The following is a 26624-nucleotide window of genomic DNA, read 5'->3' as shown; positions in this document are numbered from 1 at the left end:
ATCATTATTGTGTTGTTTTTGTTAAGTGATACAATCAATTTAAATGTCAGACTGTTCTTAATTAGGTAGACGGTAACACTTATTATAAGATAACATATCAATATTGCAACTAAATATAGAACATCAAAGAAATTAAACCGATAAATTCTGTGTAATAATTAATGTAGTTGTGTCAACAATAATATCGGCTTATAAATGATGCACTGCTAGTTATGGGCCTATTCCCATCAAGAAAAAGTGTGAGTATTGATCATACTCTATCTAAAAACCTTTATTTTAAAGTGCCTGAATTCGCTTTGTCTGAACCTTGTCGAAATATAAATTAAATATTTAATCTGTTGCTTTTTTATTTATTTGTTTTTTCATTTCAGCAAAATCTACCAGTGTCATGTTATGAGCACATAAAATAACTTTCTAAAAATATTTTTGATTTCACCAAAAAAAAAAAAAATTCTCCATCCTTAAATTGTGTTCTAGTGGTAAAGTTGTATTACTTTTAATTACCATAAATTTTACTCAGTAATATGAACTGCGTATTAACAATTTATGCATTAACATACATATTTAGATAACATATTTACTATGTTACATTGAAAATTAAGTGCATTTTTTTCTAATTGGCATCATAATTTTTCCTAACTAAGCTTGACTGGTATCATTGCATTTTTGGGTGCTTAAATATGACGGTATTATATCGCTTAACACAGTACTTATTTATTTATTCTTTTATTAACATTCGAATTTCTTAATGTTTAATCATGATTCCACGATCGCTAATGCGACAACGACAAAAACATTTACAAATCGCGTGGATTGAACTCGTAAAACTGGTAAGCACGGTAAAGATTATCATCTATGCTTAGGTAGATAATGGTAGGATAGGATAGGTAGGATAGGTACCGTGTTCAAAACCTAATCTAGTGATCAGATTGACGTCTAACTAAAGTTGATTTGGAATTATGGGACTGTTTAATATCAGCGTTTTTTTTTGTTTTGGCGTTAAAACCTCATGGATACCCACGTCTTTGGGGTAGGAAGCGAGTCGTGTCAGACTTTTACTGACTAAACCTGAAACCTGTGCAACTTAATATGCCGCATATGAGTGGAATTGGTAAATATTTTACCTACTCCTCCTATTTTCTACTTATGATTAACTTCGCTAAAGGCTTCAAAACAGTACCTAAATAGTTTGGAACACACAATGTTTTTTTTATTAGTTACCATTGTTGATGATTCTAATATTCCGAATTCAGTTTTCATCACGATTTCTTCCCGTCCATTGGTCATTGATGCGATATCACTGAATTTAAAATAACCTTTTTGGTGGGTAGTTTGAAAACAAACAAAAAATACTGGGATCCTATGAGTCATTAACATAATGAAAAGAATGCGATCGTTATTTTAAATTCAGTCCCTGTTCAGAAATTTTTGGCAAACATTAGTTAAATTATATATTTTTTGTTTTTGACCTTGACTGATCAGGTAGCGTGCCATAGTGCTCCGCCCACGGCGCCAGAAACACATTAAAAGTGGATACAGAAAGTTAACTTGACACAGGTCTATCGTACTGAAGGAATTATTATCACCATTTTGCTGATTAAAAATAAAGTAAAAATAGGTAAAAAATTTAAAATAGCCGAAATGAAGAATATGTGGCTTTTGAGCAAAAAAAAATATGAAAGTTTACTCCCTTAAACATGCGGAAAATATAAAAGAAATGCACATAAAAGAAACTGAAATTCAGTTAGTATCAAATACTATTATGAATAGTGATTTAACTAAAATACGGCAGGTATGTTAGTCTTTCATTTACTACCAAACATAAAAAAAAAACTTACATATATGTATATGTAATAGTATATTAAAACCACTAACCAACTAAAGAAATATTAATCCTGGAACCTCTCTTCCAATCATGACTACACAACACCAATTTATTTTCATTCTCAAAACATTTGCCGAATAAAATGGCCAATTACATTGGTCTACTGTATTTTATTGTCTATTGGCACACAGTGGGAGACAAAACCAATTTAAGCTATCACCATAGAGAAATGATTTATAACACGCAGCCTTTGTTTCCCCAACTAATTATGTTATTATTACATTTCTCTAAATAAGGCTATTTGTTATTTAGGTTGGTTTTTTATATTAAACAGAATTTTGATAAAATATTTGATATTTTTATAGGCTTCATTTACTTTAGTAATTTTTATCTCATTAGCTTCTATTAATATAAATTGTAAGTAGAGTAAGTACATAATTTATTAAAAACTCGAAAGCCCAACAGACGACTATACCTAAGTAGCCAAGAATAGTCTAGCTAAACTATTGAACGTTTTTCGTTTTTTTTTTTTACATATGTAGGTTTTCTACCATTTTCGCACAAAATATCGTAAATAGAAACATATAAAAAACATACAAATATTGTATAAGGTAAATGAATCTAGAGATTACAATAAATTTATGGATTTCACCGCTTCACTAGACTAAAAAATATAACTTTAAAGGTTACCTTTGTTACAAATGACGTCTACTAAGTTTGTGAACACCTGCTACGTCTTAGGTATAATATTTTTATCATATTCCTTTTCGTGTAGACACAATTTTACAGTCTGTTACGGCCTGTAACGCTCTTGGTCCCTAAAGACATATTTATTTCAAGTTTCGTACGAAATTCGAACTCAAAAATGGAGGTAAAATTGATGCTGGAATTTTAGAGGTTAGGTATGCTTTGTAAATCATTTTTTTTAAAACTGTGTCACATTGACGGATGGATTGTGGTGGCAATGCGGTTCTATGCATGGATTTGTATATACGAGATGCAAGTTCAATCAATACGAGCGCACAATCAATTAAATTTCAATTAAATTAATCTAAGACAACATTGATAAACGGCGAAAGAAAACGTCGTGAGGAAACCTGGATTCCAATTAATAGAATCTGAAATCACCAATCCGCAGGGAGCTAGCTTGGTAATGTGGTGTAATACTCAAAGCCATTCCCTAAGCGGAAAAAGGCCTGTTTCCAGCAGTAGGACGTATATAGACTAGTATAATATATACTATATTCATAATAATAGATAGATACCGATCTATAAGTAGATAAATTGATAACCTTTAAGTTTTATAGTGAACTGTACATTTTAATAGTAAATAAATACAGCGTTTAATTGCTTTAAATACGAAATGCCTGAGCTTATTGAGATGCAATCGTAATTGCTCCCATATAACTACCTAGGTAGGCCTGAATGGATAATCAAAGTGAACCAGTTTTGCGGCTTCACAAACCGTTTTATTTTACTTTTTTTTCTGTTTTTATATAAACCTGTTTTTACGACGTTAATACGCAGAAATATTGGCAACGAAGACATTTTTGTGCTTTTGAACTATTGTCTTTTTTTTGTATTCGGTTTTTGAAATAAACTTTACTGTTTAAATATGTTTTTAAGATAACGATTTTAACGTTTTGGAAGCAACCCGAGAGGTTGTTTCTAAAACTAGTCTGACGGTCCCAAATCTTTTCAAACAATTAAAAATGTCGAGCAAATTATGCTGGTCATTATTGTGTTCCTTAAAGAATCGTAGAAAGTAAATAAAATGTAAAAGTACTTTTAATACTAGAAGAAGAATACCTGAATCAATATCAGATATTCGGCTTAAATTTTTAATATACTAACATTGATGTAAACGAAACCAATTTTCATATATTAGATATATCAACGGGACATAGTTAATTATTTATGTTAAGCGAAAAAAAATATTTAAAACATGTGAAGTCACCGCCTAGAACCGTATGAGAACAAACTTTGCAATCTTCTTTCTAGCTAGCTATTATTAAAACGAACTCGTCCATAAAATTCACTATTTCTATTAAATTTCAGTCACACTTAGTACCTAATGTTAACTAATGAGCTAAACGAACTAGCCAACCAGCATCAAATTAAGAACAATACAAAAAAGAGTATCAACGCAAATTACCCATTCAAGACTACACGCTAATACTTAGCAATCAAGAAATCATTGCTAACAAACCCTGGTAGAAAAAAATAAAACTCAGGGCTGCCACCCTACCCGTGCTAACCCTTGGTAGGGGCGCGCTACTATAAACCCGACATATTTACGAGTTTTGTCTCTCCCCACTCTAGTTTGTCTGTGGTCCAAGTTGTAAGTTTTTGCGAAGTTGGCTGTACTGTAGTTTGAAACTAAGTTTTTATTTTATCTTGTTTTCGAGAGTACATTGAAATACAGTGTTGTTTTGAAGTTTTAAACATAGTTTTATCTAGGTGAATTTAGTTGCGAGTGCAATAAGCAAGAGTTTGTAGAGATAATAAATTATATTAGATTGTCAGATTATATATTATCTCGTAACTAGTTGAGTGTTTTAAATTGATAAAAGGTAGAAGCTCTTCTAGGAAATATTGCCAATGTTTCAATAATTTGATTGAAGACGAAAAAAATCCACTCTAACTAGAACTACTAAATATAACTCTTCCGACGCTAGATGAAGATAAAATTGACTTTCTAAATATGTTACGCTACCGTATTTCTTGGTGTATTCCAAATTTGAAACTGATAAAGTGAACTTTTGTTTTGTTGAACATTGATCAAGATTTTCATTCTTAATTTGTAAACTGTATCTATAGGATGACGATATGATTGACGTTCCTGCGTTTATTCTAGTATTTAGAAATGTTGAAAATGTATCACCAATTTAAAAAAAAATATCCACCTTATCGTTCTACCAATTTTATACCCTGCAATCTGGTATGCTGGACCTATAACTTGGGGTTTATGACCACTTTACTCAAAACCCTCCATAAAAATCGTAATTATTTTCTTATGCTTTGAACAGCTGACCACACCTATAAAATCCTCTTTGTCTATAACTCTTTGGTCATTTGTGGTTGTGCTAAGATTTAATTACTGAACAGCTGGTGATCCTATTTACGTATTGACTACTCTTTGCTTTTTAGCTTTCTTTTCTTCGTTCGCAGAGAGGAAAAAATCAATAATATCCATTCATACAGTTTAAGCCCTTTTGCCCTCAATATTGAAAATTTTCTTAGTTATTTTGTCATGAAATTACGATTAGATGTCATATTGACACTTTTGTTTAGAAGTTTTATTCTAAATCTATAAACATTGCTTCAGCAAAATGTTTAAATTATTCGTATAACAATGCATCCGCACAAATAAGTTATGCAATTTGGCAATTTAATTTTTTCTTTTTCAAACTTTCGCTATGTCTATCTATGCCTGCCCTTCTATCGTTATAAGAACGCTTCACAGGCGAGGTTTTTACAGGCGAATATTCTGCCTAGAAACCTCTACTAGAGTACGTTATAAATGGAATTCATAAAAGAATATGATCAATTCATTTTATAAATAAACCAATAACGAATCTCACCGTTCCTATTCAATAGAAAAATCGAATAAAGCAATGCAAAATTCAAAAGTAAAATCGAATAAAAGCAATTCGAAATACAAAATACTCACTCAGCTTATCATTTGAACCGCGAATAAACCCATAGGAAAATCCGATACTTGCTAATACAAATCCGACTTTATCCTTTAAGGTTTAAAGTCCATATTTGAGTGCGACGAACGATTTGATACATCGTAAGTTTTCAAAACGTGTAATGGTGCGCCACCGTTGAAGTTTTTTTTTTATTCTGTTCAGTATGAATATTTTTAAATTTTATTTTACGTTAGGTGGCGTGGAAATCTGAAAACTTTGTTTTAAAAATATGGTGGAAATGTTTAGAGCGAATGTTATTAACATGCCATCATTTATATAACATCTATAAGTAATATAGATCCATCCACAGATAAAAATATTTTTTCTACAGAGGTTGTAAGTTGGAGGTTGGTTATGTAGTGGAAAGTTTTACGTTAACATATAATTATTTAATAATTCCAGTGCTAATAGCGTGGACTGCAAAAACCACACGAAATTGATACAGATTCTATTAAATTACAATTAAAGGTTATTAATTTTTAAGCAAAAACAAACGCATGGAAAACCATGGAAGACTTGTCCTCTTCCTGACCTAATCCAATTACCATTATGACGTCTTTGTAATAAGTTACATGACTTTATAACTACTTAATAAATCAATAAATATTTATAAAAAAAAAAAACAACGCAGTCATTAAACATTCAACCTCCCTAGATCACTAATAGACTCGATCATACAGCGTTAAATTCCTAAAAAATATGATTCCTATCCTTGCATCCGTCTCGCTAGTATTAATTCTGGACCCCTCAGCCATCGCTTCTATAACTTGTTCCGGTTCGCGACTCCCGACTTCAATGAGTATCCTCCCCTATGTAGTCAGGAACAGATAGATATACGTCGTTACGTAATAGTATTTGTAGATGTAGTATTCTGTATGAGTGAATACTAGCTAGTGTTGGATACTCGGTGGATTTTGATACTAGGTATGGTACTAGGTTATCAATATTAGATAATAGGTTGTTGTTCTTCTTGCTAGTTTTACATAACAGCTTGTAATTATAGTTTTCAAGCTTTGTCTATTTATTTATTAAAAATAATAATAATAATATACCATTCAAATTATTTATTTACTAGCAAACCTGTTGTTATACCATTATCCTAAATGGTTAAACCGATTACCATGTATGGTGTTTCTCTAAAATCAATAAACTAATCACAGCTGAGAAAACTATAGAAGTGATATTCCAATTTGCCCAATAATTTCACAGTAACAATGTATGTTCACTATTAAATATGTATGATTCCACATTTTATATTTCATGCAAAATATTTACATGAAAAATAAATTTTACCAGGCTTAAAATAATTCAGTAACACATGAGTTCACGCGGTACTCGACGACTCTGCGATTCGTTAGCGTGGACTCAGCGTTTTAATTGCGTTACATACTTACTTGAGTGTGACCAGTTTAAAAATAATGTAATGTTGCAAGTTATTTCGAAGTTTTCAAAGGAATAAGTTTGGTTATTTGTGCAGTGTGTGTGTTTGTAACTTAAAAAAATACAAAATACATTTTTTAAATCACTATAAAGAAATAAAATTCTTTAACAGAAATTTACAACCTTTTTTATAATGACAAGGACAAAAAACCTCCATAAAATAAATTAGAATTTATTTATTATTATTACTAGCCTGGAATGTTCCACTGCTGGGCAAAGGCCTCCCTTCTTCCATTTGTCCCTGTCATGAGCCGCGAGTGACCAGTTCGGTAAGAACGAATCCAGGAAAGTTAGAATTTACTTAATAAAAAATTAAAGATTCCACAATGAAATTATAACTTTGTTCTAATCTGTAATGGGCTTAAAAAATATAAAAGAAACAAAATGAAGTATGAAAAAAGATTTCCCAGGCTGAATATAAGCTTAAGAAGATATAACCTTATAAAGGTTAGACAAATTGTTACTCTGACCTCGTCACAATAAAGTTGAAGTTTGACCTCTTCATAACGTTTTTCACGAATGTCATTTATCTAGTGGTGTACATATATAAGGTCTGTGCATGTATCCACTACATTTACTTAAAAAAAAAAGCAGCTCAGAGGCTGTCAATATAATGTTTGCAGTCTTGTAGTCGTATTCAGCCCCTAAATGATTGGTGCTGCGATTGTATGAAGATAAATTGTTCTAATTAAGAAATAATTTGTTACAGGTTTCGAACACATTTTTGGATCGGAAGGTAAGAGTAAAGAAAATATAGTTCATAAAAAACAGTAGCTTTTCAATCAATAAATACAGCATTCGCAAAATTTTCATTCTCCCATGTAACTCGATCTGATTCCAATTCTAGATTTTCTAGAGTAAGCGAACAAATTCTAAATTAAAAACGTTTTAAATTTCCATTTTAGTATCCAAGAGTTACTAAAAATAAACTCCAACTTTCCTTCGATTGTTTGCTGAACTATGACGTCACAATACACTATCGGGGTTAGTACGTACCGTCCTGGGTTCGAAGCGACGACCGGCGGCGACCTTTCCACCGACCTTAACAGCTGAAGGACTGAAACATTATGAATTTATCGAAGAAGGTCGGACTTTAAAAATGTCCTTGAAAGTCAGATCAGGGCAAAGGGTCTCAATGGTTGGGATTCGAAGGATCGTACGAAAGGGAAAACGGAGGGGCATCGGTATTAGCTTAACACTAATAATACAAATTTGTAAGAATTAGAGTATATGTATGTGTATATTTGTTAATTCTTCACACCAAAACGGCTGCACCAATTTATATCGGATAGGCTTAGGGCACTTTTATCCGACTTCGTGGAACCTATACCGTGAACACCGCTAGTTAACTTTAACTACATATTTAACCCAAAGCTTGAAACTAAGGTGTAAACAAACTTTCTAACGGACTTAGGTACCTACTTAGGCAAGACTCAAGACCGTTGGACATTAATTTATTGTTAGCTTCATCAGAAAGCCAAAACAAGTTTCTAATTAAACAAAACCTCAACCGACAACAATGAAGGCCAAAACGAACAGTTGGATGATCTTCAATAAATAGTATTTTCATATGAAAATTGCACCTGCAGAGAAAACCTTTTAACAATCACGAACAACGGATACCAGTGAAAAGATTCGCCATATTGTCAACGGGCAACGGAAATCATTGTTTGGCCTGTGCCGCGAAAGTTAGCCTTTGTCATTTTTTATACAGCCATTGAATGGGACGCGTTATAAATATTCAAAATTGCTTATGGCAAGCTTTAGTGATCGTTTCGATTGCTTTATAATTTTATAGCAAGCTTTATGTTATATTAATCGATTTATTGAATTATACATTACAGCATTTCTCCTATTATAGACTTGGAGGGGATTTGATCAGAATTTAATTATGGCGGGACGGGACGTGTATGAACGTTCTTAAACTTTTTTTTTCACTTTTAATGAAGGATCGAACTTATTCGGCCGAAATTAATAACTTAACTGTTCCCCGCTTAAGAGAGTTTAAATCGCCATACAGTAGGTACTTATAAATCCTCTTTATTAAAATCAGTACAACAGTAAGGTTGTACTTTACATTTTTGTTTGACCATAGAGTTTCGTAAATATGTTTTTAGGTGAAATCAAATTTATAAAAAAAAACGAACTGAAAAATGACTACTTAAACTTATTTAGTATCAATAAAAATATGTATTAATAAGTATATATTACTACTGAATTTACTTTCCGTATTCGTCCTTTCATATTATCTTTTTTTTTAATTTTACTTGGGGAACAAACTTATTAACATATTTCTTTATAAAATAATGGCAAAACTTCAACTTCACTTAATATTATTAGTTGCTTACGTGTCGCAGGTTCGATTACCGCATAGGACAAACATTTGTGTGATCCACGAATGCTTCATGTCCTGAGTCTGGGTGTCTTTGTGCATGTGACTTGAATGTTAGCGAAACTCTTGCCGAATTTTCAAAAAAATATAATGTTATATTAGTTAAGAACTACCTTTAAATTAGTGAATATTATGACAAATAAAAAGCGTGTTAAAAATGATATACTTACATGATTAAAAACGTGATCCCTCAGCTAAATAACTACTTGTATAAGAGCATGCAAACACTTTCAATTCAGGTGTTTTTAGAAAATATTTTCCATGTAGATCGCAGTTCTATAGTGTTGTTTCAATGCTGGGTAGCGAAGGAGTCATCAAGTGGCATGTCTATTTCGAAACTAGGGATGGGACACTGCATATCGAAATTGAAATTTGAATTTGAATTTTTAGTGTTACATTAACAAAGAGCAATAAGCACAAGGTTAAAAATAGCCTCTTTTTACTCAGTCGGTGTAATGGTCTTTTTACTTTAAAAGTTCTTTCAACCGAACTTGTGAATTGTTAGTACTATTTCTGAAAAGTTATAAGCCTTGCCGTTTAAAACTTTTTGCAACGCCAACAGTAGCTACTTAATGTTACTCTGTATTATGAAACTCTAAACTTAATTATTAAACATAAAACTCGACACTTATGAGTGAGATGAGACACTAAACAATTTAAATGACTGTTATCATGGGCTTTATTATTTTAATTACTACGTATTTAAACTAAATTAATTAGCTTAATATTTTCAATGCGCTGTCCTAAACCCCTAAAATTTACAGTACCATAAACATATATTTTTCAGGTTAAGTAATGCAAGTATTTAATTTAACAAAGGCAAACTCGATTAAGTTTTCTATCTCCATAATAACCAGTTATCACCAAGAAAAAACCGAAGAATAGCAAAAAACAATTTTCTCAATCCACATCGATAAAAAAGTATCGACATATTCACAACCCTTCGTCATCATCATCGACTAGTCTAGTGCTCGCTTCGTCGCCTCAGCCATGAATGTAGAAGCATTCTTTTGTGTCTCCCCTCTACTGGCACAATAGATATGTACCAGAATCTTAATGATTGAGAACTTTTTGATTGGGGACTCAATACTTAAATATTTTTGTGTAGGTATGGTTATGTTGGTATGAAAAACGTTTCGTTATGAAAAGGTTGTGTTAAAATGTATGATGGTGTTGACCTTTCATATAAAGAAGAACTGAGAAAATATTTTACTATTCGTTGAGAGGAAAAAATCGGGTTCATACATACGAGTATTATATAACCTATGACGTTTACAAATAACGTGACTTTCGTGAGTTACGTGATTTACGTGAATTACGTGTATAGTTAAAGAATGAGTAAAATCTGTTGAATAAAAACAGACTTTATCATGTCAAACTTCACCTCCAAACCATAAGAAGACTAGGCCAACGCGATTTAACCCGCGTTTTTTCGAACATAATAAAATATCAGTTAATAAAAAACACATAAAAATTATCTGAGACTATAAGAATAAGGTTATTTTCAAATTAGATTCAAGAAAATATTATCGATTGTTAATCCCGCGCATTTAAATGTAATGATAATAGAAGTCTGTTTTCAAACACAATTAAAATTGAAATGTCAATGTCATAATGACAGTTCTTTCATTGACATAACCTTTTCCTTGTTTCTAATGAATCTTGTGGCTTAAATGTACAAAGAGGTCCCTTCTCAGTACCCTGGGGTCAACGTCTTCGTAACAATACTAACTGTTGATTGTTACAAGCCGTTTTGAGTTCTTTGTCAGGTTTACAACGTTGTTAATGGTAATATTGTCACCAGTTGTCGAGTTTCTTACATGGGTGTAATAATATGTAATATGGTGACTGTGTTCTATTAAGGCGTTTAGACATTATTTATGGTTTGTTCCTGTAATTTAAATTCAGTCTTTTCTGACATTAAGATTTTGTACGCTGTTTTTTTTTGGTTCCAGGCTAAAGCAAAGGCTTTTCGAATTCTGCCCTTATAACCTATTTTATACCAAGATAAAACGGCCTAAATATAAGCTCCATTCTTAACACAACCTATTATAATATAAGCTATAACATTTAGCTATTAAAAATACTTTTGGAAGTAACGTCCATTTATGACATTCCAAGTTTAAATTTTTGAATTCGAACCAAAATGAATTCCCGTTAAAAAACGTAGATATACGAAACATCGGTAAATAAATAGGAAACAAACAAAAATACCAACATAAAAGATACATTTCCATGTTTTTCTTGCGAAAGAAATTAATTTATTCATAGTTTTACGTTCGTACGCATTCTTAACGTGTGACTGAGTTCTTCAGGCTGTATAATGTTATTTTTTTTTGCGCCGCCATTACTCATTTCTTTTGCGTACTCGGCCTACGTCGTGAATTTATTCATGTTTCTATTTACCGCGACTTTACAAATGTATTTTGGATTTGGATGTTGTTTTAGTGATCTGCGGGAACTCTGTTGCGTGGGATTATTGGAAAACACCAATAAATGTTTAGTCGTATTTGTAATGGCGGTCAGCGAAAGCTGAAGTGATGCGATCATCACATTTATTGATTTAGATACTAAAACAAATGCAAAGATAAATAATGCATTATAATTGCTTTCATCTTGTACCTAATTAGAGAGTTCTAAAAAATTTCCATTCTCACTTGACAAATATTCTAAGAGAAATATTTTTTAATTCGCGATTTCGCCAAAAAACATATTCGCAATGGGGACATAGTATTGGCGCACTTTTTCCGCGCCCTTTGTTCAACCGGAATGTTAGTGTTGCTAGTTTTTTGTCGACCAAAGGATTGATGGACCATTGTGTTGCCATTCGTAAAAATTCCTGGCGTCGAATAATTGATAAGTCTGCTATGCGACCTCTTTTTTGTTTCGATGGTGAATCGTTAGGGGATTAGATATTTTTTTTATTTGGCTAACTCGCCTGAATTGTTCAGCTTGGATTTCGCGAGGCTTGTTTGTTTTCCCGTCTCGCTCTTTTTCATAGTTTTTGTGCGAAAAAGCTGTGTTTGCGTTTCTATGTTATTTTTGGCGTGTACTCTGTAGGTTTTTGTTCTTCGTTGTTGCCTGAGTATTCAATAGATTTTGCAAGTTATCTAGTTCGCATACAAGCTGCTGCAAAAGGTTGTGATGTGAATATGTGAGTCGATCATTTTGTTTGACAAACTATGACCATAGAGTAGCAGAACTCTGTAGCTGTTCATAAAGTTAGCTATTAAAGCAACGACAACTATTCAAAGTTCACAATGAAATATAAATAATAATTTTATTCTGACAATTACCCAAAAACACAATGAGTAACAATAACCTTAGGACGTATAATGATATTTGATGTCAATTGTCCGTACAGTGAATAATCTGTTGCCAAAATAAAAAAGAAATTAAGTGACATAACTAGGATAATATAAACAAACAGAATATGATTAGGTTGCGAGCCACGCGGGGCCGAAGGAATTGTGATCAAAACTCTATTATGCGACTCCCGAGAGATATTTACATAATGTGTGCCCAGAAATATAATACCGAACGCAGATAACCCAGTTTTTATTTTTATTGCCGCCTTTTTTGACAATTCTTTTTTTGCCTTTGCGTTTTGTTTTGTACCAGTGCCATTATCGAGTCTTAGTTAAAACAATAAAAAATAAAAATGGATTTTAAGAACGTTCTTAATTTGAATATGTTATATGATAAGTATATTTTGTTTAATATTATTAACAAGTTATGTTAAGTTATTAAATGTACGTTATCTATGCTCACTTATTTGATAAATACGTAGACCAATAAATAATATAAACAAAAGGGGATCAAAGTTAATACGTAATCAAAATTGTAGGTTCAAGAGCCGAATAGTTTTGTTTCCGTTGCCTATAAATTTCTTGGTAGACGAAACTTGGTACACAGATAGTTCATCTTCGTACATTCATAGTTTATTACCAGGATTAACACATAGGATAGTCTTCATACTGATTTTATGACCCCTTGGGATCATTTTCGATTTGCAACGGGCGGCAGCAACAGCTATTACAATATAATATATTTTTTTTAGACTAATCAGTAGAGCCTAGAGCGATGATATTTTTGTGATGTTGATCTTTTCCAAATATCCTTAACACAGACGTTTCTAACGTTGTGATCAGGGAAGGTGGGAAGGCGTCTGCGCCCTGTATTTGGGTCGCAAACGTGATTCGAATACAATACTATCCCGTCTCGGAAAAAAATATCGAGTTTGCAATACCATGCTTTGTCTTTCTGAGTTATTTTGTGCTTTTGACTTGAGTTCTTGTCTTTAATTTCGGGTAGATTCGTTTTGAGGCTATTTTCGGCTGTTTTTTTTTTCACTTAGGGAAAGGTAAAGGGCAAAACCTTCAGAATGCTACTTGATACCCTAATTTGAGTCTTCGTGATGTGAAAGCTATAGTGAAGAAAAAAACAAGTATTCATTCCTCACCAGAGTAAAAGTTTAGCTTCACATGGAGAAAGGTAGAATAACAATTTCAGTTTTTAATCCGCATCCAAGGTGTGAAATCGGAACCCGATTACTATGGTTCTGCCGTCTATCCTTCTGCTACCAGGCTGTATCGCTGAACCGTGATATTTAGACAACCAAAAAAACATTAATTTGTGAGAGTAGGTAATTCTTTGGCGTCAAAAATCGAAACTCGAGGTACATTTAGGAAATAAATGGTTCCATACTTCTGAAAAATTAAGTATTAAATCCATGAACGCTGTCGTGAAAGGTTTCCGCCGTAAAACATAACCTCAAATCGAACCATACAACGAAATTCGAGTAAACACACCACCAAATGAGTGAATCCTGCCAGTTCTGAAAGCCAATTCACTACTGTTTACTTACCCACCAGACTAATTGAATAATCAAATATTTAGTACCAAAAGTTTGGTTGAATGCACTCCTTTGTGATTCATTTTAATGTGTCTGTTCGTGTATTATTTCGTATACGTCTTCGTTTAGGGATTTTTGGCAAGCTACCAATTTTAGTGGAAAATCTTATTAAGGTAAGTTATAATGCTTTTGGGATCTACCATAACGACTTAAAAAGTTTTAAAATAAGTCTGTTAGAGAAAGGAGATGCCGATATACGCCGTGTAATGCGCTGTCCCGTTTCCGCAACTGTAAGTCTTTCTTGTGAAGGTGGTTGTCTTTCTAGTTTTTGTTCTTTAATTTTTATTATTTGATTTATGAATGTTAAGGTTTTACTACAGTTTTCAAGCTGTAGGAATGTATTCGTTTCAATTATATGTACTAAACGAATTAGAGGGATATCTATTAGACCATCATATTTAAGTCTGAAAGTAAATGTTGGCGGAGTATTGAAACGTCAATTAAAATTAAATATGAAGTGGTAACTAAACATTTTAGATCTTTAATTGGGCTTTACTACATTGAAATGATACTAGTTTTCACCACCATAATTACTAATTCATCAAAGCTAGCTTGAAACTTTTCCAACACTTACCTATTTTGTTCTTGTGTCGCGGGGGTTTCACAAACATTCAAGTCACATGCAAAGACACCTAGACTCATATTGCAGTAGCAAGTTACAATCCACAACATATTATTCAGAACTGTGAGTGCACGGATAGCCGAGTGGTATAAGTCATCACGCCAAACATACTTTGCGCGACGTGTCGCGAGTTCGATACCTGCCTAGGATAGGCATTTGTTATCCACAAATGCTTGGTCTTAGTCTGAGTGTCTTTGTGCATATATTTTTTTTTTGTGAAACCCAACGCGACTTCAGAATTAAATGAGTTAGTAAAGGTCGTTTAAAATGTCATGAAATAATTTATTCTGCACATAGGATATTTCATCACTTTTACATGTCTTTTTTGAGAACGCTGGAGCAAAACATAAGTATTTCAAAACCCGTACAAGTAAATTGCTTTTCCATTTTCAAATAAAAACTAAGAAACGTTACATTTTACGCATAATGTACCTAATAAAATATAATTAAAACCTCCTTACTATGTTACAAATGTAAGTAAAGGTTATACAGCTTTCTATAAAAATTAATTAGCCGTATAATATTGCGAGCGAGTCTCAAGGAGGCCTTTTCAAAGTTTACTGTTTTTATAAAGACGTTTCAGTGATCTGTCCCTGTATTATGAAGACACGCTTGTGCTGTTGAAGGGAGACGACAGTATGTTCAATGTAGAGCGCTATCTTGCTTACACGCTGGTGAATTTAAGAGTTTTAAGTATCGGCTTTGAAAGTGGTGGGCTTTGCGTGTTGCTTTTTAGTTTGTTGGATTCGTTGAAATAATGCCTTAAAAGACTTATAGCTAAATAGTCTCGTTCAAATGAAACTAAAGCGAACCAAAGCTTGTTTACTTGACGGCGATATTATTTTCTTTTTGGATTTGTTTGAGTAATATTTTCTATTTGAATTCAAAATCATTTATTTTTAGACTAAGCACTTTTAAACGTCGTAACAGCACTGAAGTAGCTACCTACTCAGTTTCATTTTAAACCTCTTTACTTGACTACAAAATCGAAACATGAAAACGATGTATTCACTTCGATTTTCAAAACAATATTTAACGACAATTCTCACATAGACATTCATTGTACACAACTATAACTAAAATTAATTAGCGGATCAGTAAGGCGGTTGTCGTCCGTATCGTCCGTATGACAGACGAGACGATATTGTCTACGTGACGAGAATACCATCCCGACCTGTTATATTTGAGCGCGGGGCATTGGCTGTATGCTGTATACGTGTGCCTTGTGCCATTTGGTACGTGAATAGTGGTAGAAGAATACGTGTTCGGTTTGACCGCCGAATCGAATTTGGCGGGAAATAAGGAAAAATGGCTGCGTAATGGTAGGAATGTTTTGTTTTTATTGTGCTGTACTTGTATACGATACGTATTATATCTGTAAAGATCACGACAGGATGACTTGAAAAGTAAATTATTCATTGATTTTTGATATGAGTTTTTAGTCTGCAATAAATGGTGTGAGTCTCAAAATATTCTATATACAATATATGTATAGGTATGATACTTTTCTTAGCAGTGAGTTTTTTTTTTTTTATTATTCAACTAGCCTTTCGCCCGCGGCTTCGCCCGCGTCGAAGTCGGTTATATCGCGTTTCCAAGATAACTCTGCAAAAGTCCGGGATAAAAACTATCCTATGTTCTTTCTCAGGGTCAGCTCTATCTCTGTACCAAATTTCAGTGGTTTAGACGAGAAAGCGTAACAGACAGACAGACAGAGTTACTTTCGCATTTATAATATAAGTAGGAATTATTTCAAATTTACAGCTCAAGCTCGCATAAAGAAAATGTCTATCCCTTGCAAATCGAGAATTAATAAAAAATTAAAGATGTAGTCTACCTTCAACTGGTAAAAAATGTTATGCCTTAATCACAACATGGTTACAGTAACAAAAAAACTAAAGTTCTCAATTTATGTGCTCATTCAAAAACCATGTCTAGCGAACATAAACTGCTGTACTTATTGCTTATGTACATTAACAGGTTTACACTACATTTACTATACTAACATAAATTACTAGTGGTTTTTAAAACCCCGAATACTGCTTCCACATGGCATAGCGTTGAAATTAAAAAAAACTTAGTCACGTGAGCTTTAAACGAACTTTTCGTTTCGGTTTCGCCATTAAGCTTTTTACGATTAATGTTAATGAGTGTGTAGGGCTGTAGCTTTTAAAAACCGTAAAAGTTTCGGTTAAGGGTTACCTACTGAAAGTATTTGAGTAAAATTATTTGCATTTGAAACTTCTTGTTTTGTTTTTAATACAGTTCAGATTTGAATCGTTAATCAGTTTGACAAATGAGAGTCTGATCAACGGAAACCTATCATAAACTAATAAACTATTGGTTGTAACAGCTGTAAAAAACGCGCCTACATACATATGTCAGATCATAAGGTAGTGTTATTACGTACAATGGGGTTGACCTATCCGTGTGGATACAAACCCCTTAAATATAATTAAAGATTAAAAAAAAGGTAGTGTAATTATCAAACAATTTCAAAATGGAGGAGGTCCTCAATTAGTCTGTATGCTTTTTTTTTGGCTTATTTTTTTTCTGGACTTCAGACTCGATTAATCGATTTTGTTTGTTCTGATTTTGATTTTGTATGGGAGCAAATAACCATTATAACATTTGTGTTTGCCTCAGTAGTTGTAAGTTATTGTTGATAAAAAATAAACATGAAATCAAAATGGTGTCCCGTCTTTTAGCAATTTGTGAGGATTACAGCAATTAAGTTTACTACTATTAACATTGTACTCTAGAATCCTATAAACTACGAAAAGAGGGACAGCCAGTGTTAAAAGTATAAGTTAATTAAGTATTTAACTAAATAGAGTTGAGAATTTAAGAGGTGCTTTGTTTTAAGAACAGTCGCCATAGATCTCTTAAGAAACCTCTGAAGAAACTAATGGTATTCGTTTAAGTATTTATTTAATTTAAACTTTATACTTTTAGGATTTACTTTCAACTTGAATACTTTTAAAGAACTTAAGTAATCAAAATCTTAATTAAATTGTAACATTTTTTGAAACTCGTTAGTTATTCGGACCTAATTTAATCAGAGGTATACCTAATCTCAGATTCCTATCTAAAATACTTAGGTTATTTAAAAATTTAATTTAAAGAAATCGGTAATGCATTTTAATATTGTAACACTTTTATCTAATTCTAGAAAATTCAGAAATCTGAACAGTGTTCTTAAATTAAAATTGACGTCGATAATAAAGTAGTTCTACCAAAGCCATGACTAATAAACAGGTATTAATTAGATAATTGTTTTGTAAACAAACTCCTTATCTTCAAGTCGACAGTTAGAGAAAATATGGGACCATTGATTAAAATGTCGACCCTATATCTTACTCACAAAATAAATACGACATTTATACCGATACACGTTTATTTAATTAGTAAGGTTAATCCGATATCATCTAAACCTTTCAAATCGTGCAAATATTCCATAAAATCGAAATATCAAAGTTCTCGATTACAACTGAAAATCCGATTCGATTATCCACTTAAATTTACGATTATCGATAAATCGTTTCACAACCCTACTTCGAGTACGGTTCAGCGTAAAATGTTGCGTACTAGGGGTCCAAAAACCATAAACTTGTGTTATTTTACGACTTCTAGGGGTTGTTTATGGCAAAGGGGGGGAGTTGGGTTTAATTATTTAACAAAGTGCCACTGTCTAATTAAGTTGCTCCTATTTGAGTAATTGAAGTTTTTATTGTCGCGTTCGTGACGTTCGCGTTGTATTTTTCAAGTACTAAAATTGATTATCTGAACCTGATTAAAAAAAATACGTAAATTAAAAATAATAACAGCAATGTCACGTGGTAACTTGCCCTTTAAGCAAGATTGAAATATTAACCAGAATAATAGAAAATTCATCGTCTTTACTCGTATTTGACATTACTTTATACAAATTAGAATTCAAAGTCGCAGTTTTTTAATGTTGAGACAATTAGACAGTACCCACATTCTACCACCCTTCACTGCTTTCTAAGTGCTCTAGTCGTGGACAAGAAAAAGTGCTACAAACTCCATCTGAGCGCGAGGATGTTGTGTCGTGTTGAATTGTATTCCGTCTAAGGAAACAAATGTATCATGATTTATGAAAGAAGAAATATCAATAATAGTATAAATATAGTAATTTTCATGAAAATAGACACTTGTCGAGTATTTTAGGATTGTTTTCCCTAACGTGCTAGTAAGCTAGTGTGATGATCAATGCTTGTGCCTTCTCTGTATCAGATTTTCATGTCATCTGACGGTTTGAACTATCTGCTTTAACATCCAAAGATCGCAACGCAAAAATCCAACAATATCAAAGTCATCCCCTCACAAAATCTCAAATAAAATCTAGTATAAACGTCGCTAGGGACAAATGCAGGTTGAAATAAAATGATCTGTAATCTAGGATGGCTTTTGCAAAGTAACCGTTACTGCGCGAGACCGGGCGGGGGCGCGAGCAATAAAATTTTACGAGCCGTTGCCATGGCAACGCCGCCATTATTTTGTTGCAAGCCGCGCCGCGAGGGGCGCTGTGTTCGATTTTATTTGAATTTTCGGTAGCTGTTTTTCAAGTGGAAATTAATTTATTAAATGTATTTATTGAATTTAAATGAAGCTTACTTATTAAATACATACAATTTTAAACGTTAATAAAATATATAATTAATTCAAATATGGAAGATAATTTTGTCTACTAGATGTGAATTTGCTTAGACCGCTTGATATAATTTGTGACATAATACTTTAGATAAGCAATAATTGTTATACTTTTATAATAACTATCGTGAGACTGATTCATTATTAAATGACTTCGTTCGACTCGCGATCCCGCCGCGTCTGCTCATGATTAAGGACTCCGGTTGGGTCCGAAACTAGTCGGGCTACCCCGATAAATACGCGTGAGTAAACCGTTACATCATTTAATAATTGTTATACTTATTTACATTTTAATACCAATTAATATGTATATTTACAGAAGCGCCTTGAGCGTGATCCATATGATTCTAAAAGGTACAGACACTATTTCCCGTCATAAATAAACTACTAAAAGATTAAATATGTCGCTTCTATCCAAAGATAAGTAAATATTTACACCTCTTAGTTTGCTTAGGACTCGAATATCTAATCAAACCTAATCGTTATTTACCTGTACTAAGCGATATTGAAGCAGAATTGTCGCCATAGTGGAAGTGAGATGGCACGCTACAATAGGAATGATGACAATTTTTTTTGCAGTGTCCGTCTTGTAGTTTTTTGTATAATAATGGATACGTATTTTTTTATTTGTCCCGCAAACATAAATTGACCAAATTACAGTGAATGAAACTTACGCGTGACGTCACGATTGAGTATAAATTTTACTCTATCGTTACGTCACAAGCCCCCTCTCCTAAACTTTAAAGCAGTTAATCTTTGTCAATTCTAGTTTTTCTGAAAAAGGAAAAAAACACATGTTTCATACTTTTCAATTATCTAACTGAGGGACTAATGAGATTTTTTCTTTTTATACCCAGTCATGATGATAATAATATAATAGGGATTATTCGTTTGAGTTCTCGCTCACTCAATGACAACAGTTCTGGGCCCCGATTCTGCTATTTGCAATGACCGATGAATGAATGACAATTGAATTAAATTTGAAATTATTCCTATTCTCTTAAGCATTATGCTAACACAATAATTGAAAATTCATTGTATTAACGTCCCATACAAAATTTCCAATTATTGTGTTGGAAAAATGCTTAAGACAATACGAAAAGTGTCATTTTAAGCCAATTTTCATTCATTCATCGGCCATTGTAAATAGCAGAATTGGGGCCCTGCTTAAAGACTTCATAGTACAGGCTCTTATCGCGTTTGAAACCCGAAGGTTACGTCTAAATGGACATAGATATCGGGATGTCTTTGAAGTTTTTTAATGACCTCTGGTATCAGAGTAAACGAAAAAAGATAGTATGGTCTTGGCAGTAACTATAGTTACATTTGAGTTGTGTAATTAGAAATAAAACTGCGGATGAATTGAGAACCTCCACCTTTTTTGAGTTGGTTGCAAAAGAATATCTTACGTATATATGTATAATATACTTACTTGGAAAGATTTAAAGCAATCTGGTCGGAAACTATGTGGTTCTTTCGGCCTTCTTAATTAAATTTGTTCTTTCATACTTCGTAAAAGTAGAGATGTCAGCTAGGTCTGTGGAGCACATTAGGGCAAATATCTGCCGGGCCAGCAGATTGTCCGAAAGGGGTAGCGCAGCTCGGGTACACCAAAGGCAAAGGAAGATGCATGGTTAAGTTTTTACTTTTTATTCTGTAAATGACTGATACTCTCTTCCGCTCTGCCCAAAGTGGGATTAGCCAATTACAAAAAAAGTACAATAGATAGGACTCTTGTTGCATTAACAGAAAAATACGTCTTCCTGACGTCAAAAGCAGCATTAATTAAAATTCGGCTTGAGATAGAAATGTACTGTTAATTTACCAAAATGGCGCTCAAATCCGTTCCATTTGTGAGAATTATAAGACACAGATAACTATGTTTAATTAAACACTATCCAAAATTACATTAACAAAATTACTTTAATTAAGCTCCAATCTAAAACTAGGAAATAGGTAGTACCTAGGGTACGTTAAGACACTTAACACTGGCAGTAAGACGGTAGGAAATAAAAAATAACGGCGTACGCCGCCATCTTGCAATTTCAAATGTCTTCCATTTAAGATCTGATTCTGCAACGCTTGGCCGGAATGTTTTTGGACGAACATTTTAAGAAATTGTTTTTGTACGTTTTTAATTTTAGTGATGGTTTAAAATTTAAATGTATTTTTTTAAGTATTTGTCGACAGTAAGGTTCTCGCATAGTTTTTTAACGTAATAGCTCAAGTTTTTCGGTGAATATTTGTGTCCTTTCAAACATCCCAGCAATTTGGTCAGCAGATTACATTTTGACAAGGGTTAATGTAATTAGGTACTGAGCAATAAAAATAACCATTGCCTTAATGAGTGCCGGCATGAATCATCAAATCATCCAATCTTCAAGTTTCCATATTTATGTTTGCTGAATTATTAATACTCACACAAAATATCTTGGAAATTGTGTATTCATAATTTAAACGTTATATTTGGCAGTCCTTGGACCTTGCAACTTCAATAAACTCGCATTTTAGTGACCTTGTTAGTTTAAAACGTTGCCAACTTCATTGTCCTTACTGTTGGAAGAGATTGAAGTACTTGAGTTTAAAAATACATATAACCTAAAAGGATTTGCATTCAAAGTAAGTACTTATCTTGAATTACTTAAACTGATAGTTGATACTGATTGTTGTGACGTGGGTTCGATCCCCGCGTCGAAACCAGGAATGCTTTTCCTGAGTGTGGATGTTTTTTTGCATTTGACTTAAATGTTTGTGAAATCCCGTCTGATTAAATTTCTTAGCGCGGGAGATGTTTTTCTTATTAATTGAATTGAAATATCGGACTACACAGATCACTTTATCAGCCAAAAACTGCCAAGGAACCTGAGACGTGATTCAGTTTAAACCTCAAGCAAGTGACTGAGATCTAGCTAGTTGCTAGATGCTGTCTTTGTTTACCTTCAAATGACTGTAAACTTTTTGCCCACGTCGATACGATTCAAAATTATTTGTAATATTTGCCTCGACAAATACTACAATGCTTATCACTAAATACAATTTTTACGAATTTTCAGACTCTCATTTACAAAGGAATCTCTCAATTTCCTTGAATCCCCTTTCAAAATCTTACTGAAGTTAGATTTCTTAGGTAATAAATAATAATAAATGCGGACAACATCACATACATTGTTCTGAACCCAAAGTAAGTTGCTAAAGCACTTGTGTTATGGAATTCAGATACAACGAAGGTACCACAAACACCCAGACCCGAGACAATGTAGAAATGTGAATTTTTACATTGACCCGACCGGGGATCGAACCCGGGACCTCAGAGCTAGCGACACCTTGAAACCGGTGCGTACGCCACTCGACCACGGAGGTCGTCAATGGTGTTTAGCATACAACCAGGACCTTGACTCCTCTTCCTTTACCCCACTCACAAAGTGGTGGAACACAACTCCCCCAAGGCAGACAGTCTTCCGTTACGCATACAAGGTGTATTGGAAGCAGGAGCCACACCTCACTCACTAAGAATCATTTATAATACTTTCGGCAGTTCCGGTGGCACTAAAAGTACCACTAGTACCGATTGCTGGCAATAATGGTTAAGCGATAACTGATCGGTTGAACCCGGCGGGTTCATTGTCGAGTGATGACCAACAGTTGCGTTTACATTTTATATTTAGATGGTGTAGGGTGTCTGTGAGTTTCTGTTTAAAAGGATAGTCCTGTTTGTGATTCATTAAGTGGATAAAAGACAGATTTAATACATTGATTTCATAAAATTTTAATGACACAGTGTTAAAGGTTCTGGAAATGCATATTAATTATACCTAAAACTGTACCACACATTGTGACAATAAAGATATAGATACTTGATGAGAACAACATTTTCATAATTTGGGAAAAGAATAAACTGTACCTACATATTTTTATATTTTCATCCATCTCGATATTCAATATCCCTACAATAATTACGCCTACAACAACATGGTCACCCTACAAATGTAAATGCGTACGCATCTCGTTTGATCTGCCGCTGTTTGTTTACAGGCTGCGCGTGCGCCGGCCAGTGTGAAACCGTTTGTTCTGACGGCCACCGCTGTGGATCTGTCCGTTATTTTATTTAGTTAATGTGTTAATATATGTATGGGTAACCTCAGGTTTCTTAGGAGGGATGGACAGGGTTGCAAGATGGATTCTATAATGGGCTTAGAATTTTTGATAATTATCTTAACTTTTAGTAATTTTCGCCCGGATATCTTTGATTCCGCAATAAATTTCGGAGTAAAATCCAGAAAATATTTGACTTCTTATGAGACCTCAAAGCAAGTTTTATCAAAATCGTCCGTTTAGCCGTAAGAGTGTAACAAATATACAGAACGTCACTTTTTGTTGTGAGTCAATTATTTTCGAATAATTCACTTAAACAAGTTCACTCAACAGAGTCAACAGTCTTTCTCCCCCCCCCCTCCCCCCATATCAAACAATAGGAGCAATGGCGACCATGACCACCCAAGATGTCCAAAATCAGGTCTCAATTGTCACCATCTAAAAATACGAACTCTCATGTTTGTCTTTCCTTAAAAGACAATTAGTTGTCGAGATCTATGTTTTGTTGTTTCTTTGTTAAGTAAATATATCTGCGTTTGATGTCGCGCCGGCCGCGGCGTTCACTGTTTATGTTTGTAACGCGGTACCGGGAACAGGTTTAAGTATGGATGGATAAAGAAATGTGGTGCAACTTGGAAATTTGTTGATTACGAGTATGTTTTCTCGATGAAGAAGATAATGAGAGGACGCCTCATGAAGTAAAATTTCTGATTAATTTAGGTTATCAAGGGACCGTGGCATACTAACTGAGCTCTAGGTTCCTTTCATATATATATATACTTATTTTACTTATAATATATAAAGCTGAAGAGTTTGTTTGTTTGTTTGATCGCGCTAATCTCAGGAACTACTGGTTCAAATTGAAAAATTCTTTTTGTGTTCAATAGACATTTTCATTCATCGATGAAGGTTTCAGGCTATATAACATCACGTTGCAACTAATAGGAGCGAAGATACAATCTTAAAACGTGGTAAACATGGGGAAAAATATTCATTTTCGAGGGCTTCCGTTAAAAAATTCCTAACTAATATCTTCTAACCACGCGGACGAAGTCGGGGGCAACAGCTAGTGCAAGAAAAAATCCTTCAAAATAAGATTTTTTTTAAATATTATTATTTTGTTCCAGATGTGGCCCACCACTCAGCTCACAGAGTTCATTATCACAAGAGCAGCAGACGACATCGAGCTATTGCCGGTAAGATTTTACAATAATACCTACCGATACCTCCCATATTACCAAAATTCAAATCCTAGCTGCTCGCCACCACAAGTGAAACTAGCACAGTTGTGGAAAAGAGACGACAGTCTAGGCCGTAAAGAGTGCTTATTTTTATTAAAGTAGTTCAACCTCTTAAATCAAATTAATAGGCACTATTGCCTTTCTAAAACAAAATAAGTAATGTCAAATCAATCCAACAGTTCTTGAGGTTTTGAATTGATTTGAACTTGAAATAACAAACTGGTATTAATTTCGTACAGCCAGACTGTATACTGTCCTTTATTAGAAAGAGCATTATCACCTTAAAAGTTTGTTTTGTAACTGTAGCCTATGATAAGGAAAAATCTTTTCGAGTTAGTCCATTTCTTAATACATCTAGGCTGGGCTAGGCCATTGGTAATAAAAAAGTTTTGTAAAAATATTAGAATAATGACTACTGGTTTCAAAATTTCATTCACAATTAGAACAATTGGCAAAAAAGCTCCATATTCAGCTGCGACTATTAGTTTCGAGTAGGTAAACTTCGAGGCTCTAAAGCTACTAATTATTTAGTAATTTTAAACCTAATACCTAACACATTTCTTCTCAGTTTATGAAACTATGTTATACTTATTCAAAATTAAATGACCCTTAACAACAGCAAAGGTTAGTGAGCGTGTCTGTTATTACGAGACTCGGTTTCTAGAACTAATTATAAGGAATTTTGTAAGGGACGCCCTAAAGACAAACACTGACCTTGGTCTTGTCCTTTAAAAAGGTCAGGATCACACATTGTCTGATTTATCTATAAGCATATACGGTAAATTCAACTTTTTCGTATGTTTTACTATACGAATAGGAAACTTTATTGTATTCAATTAATTTACGAAAAAATAAAATAACTGCTTATTTCTTGCAAGGGCCGAAATATTTAGTAGCAGCGCCATCTATCAGATGGCTTTTAAATTATCGTTATTAAACTCACTCATAGATGGCGCTATACTCAATAGTTTTTTCTACTCACCGACAGATGGCGAGCTTCGCTTTGAACCCGAGCCGTATAGCAAAAAGTTGAAATTAAACAGTTCGGGAAAAATACACTGCAAGGTTGCTGGAGGTGTTGCACCTACTGTACAATGGTTTTTGGTAAGTTTACTATTTTTTGTTACTAAATAACACCACTTATATTTAAAAGGGATGATAATGATAAACAAATCTATGAGTAGATAAACAATTATATATTTACTTTAACTTTATCCATATCATGTTAACTTTTCAAAGTAGCTGTTTAACATTTAATAATTGTCTCTATTTAGGTTTTACCTCTAACTGGTTTTGATCTCAGATTAACACATTACCATTTAAGCTGCTTCCCCTATTTTAAAGTAGTAATTTAATAAGTACTGAATTATTTTATGAATAAAATCATACAAAGTCAAAGCCTTCATCTGTCAGGCTTTTTTCAGTATTGAAGCATTTCTATTAAATCAAGTATTGTTTATGTTTCTCTTAATTAATTTACATAATTTTTATAATCTGCCATGATATCTATTGACTTTCAGAACGAGGCGGACCCTCTCCCAGAAGGAGTGTCCTCCTCAAACGGCACCCTCATGGTGGCAGACGCGGAGAGGCGCCACTCAGGACAGTACACCTGCAAGGCGGTAGACGGTGAGAAGACCATCACTTCCAAGATTAATCTTGATGTTGTTGGTAAGTGGCATTTGAGTACTCTGTTGTATCTTCTTTCCAAAGTTGTTTTTTTCTAAA

General features: G+C 33.4%; 1 protein-coding gene across 1 annotated transcript in view; it reads left to right on the top strand.

Moving 5' to 3' along the window:
- The window catches only part of LOC113505048 (tyrosine-protein kinase-like otk), a 42913-nt gene that overhangs the window by 2067 nt on the left and 14222 nt on the right, over positions 1-26624 (top strand). Inside the window, exons 2-5 of the mRNA XM_026887555.1 lie at positions 7670-7696; positions 24783-24851; positions 25885-26000; positions 26417-26567. Of these exons, the coding sequence (XP_026743356.1) occupies positions 7670-7696; positions 24783-24851; positions 25885-26000; positions 26417-26567 (363 nt within the window). The remainder of the gene's footprint in view (positions 1-7669; positions 7697-24782; positions 24852-25884; positions 26001-26416; positions 26568-26624) is intronic.

The sequence above is a fragment of the Trichoplusia ni genome, chromosome 24, assembly GCF_003590095.1.
Source record: "Trichoplusia ni isolate ovarian cell line Hi5 chromosome 24, tn1, whole genome shotgun sequence".
NCBI classification, from domain to species: domain Eukaryota; kingdom Metazoa; phylum Arthropoda; class Insecta; order Lepidoptera; family Noctuidae; genus Trichoplusia; species Trichoplusia ni.
This window is presented reverse-complemented; position numbering and strand designations above follow the sequence as displayed.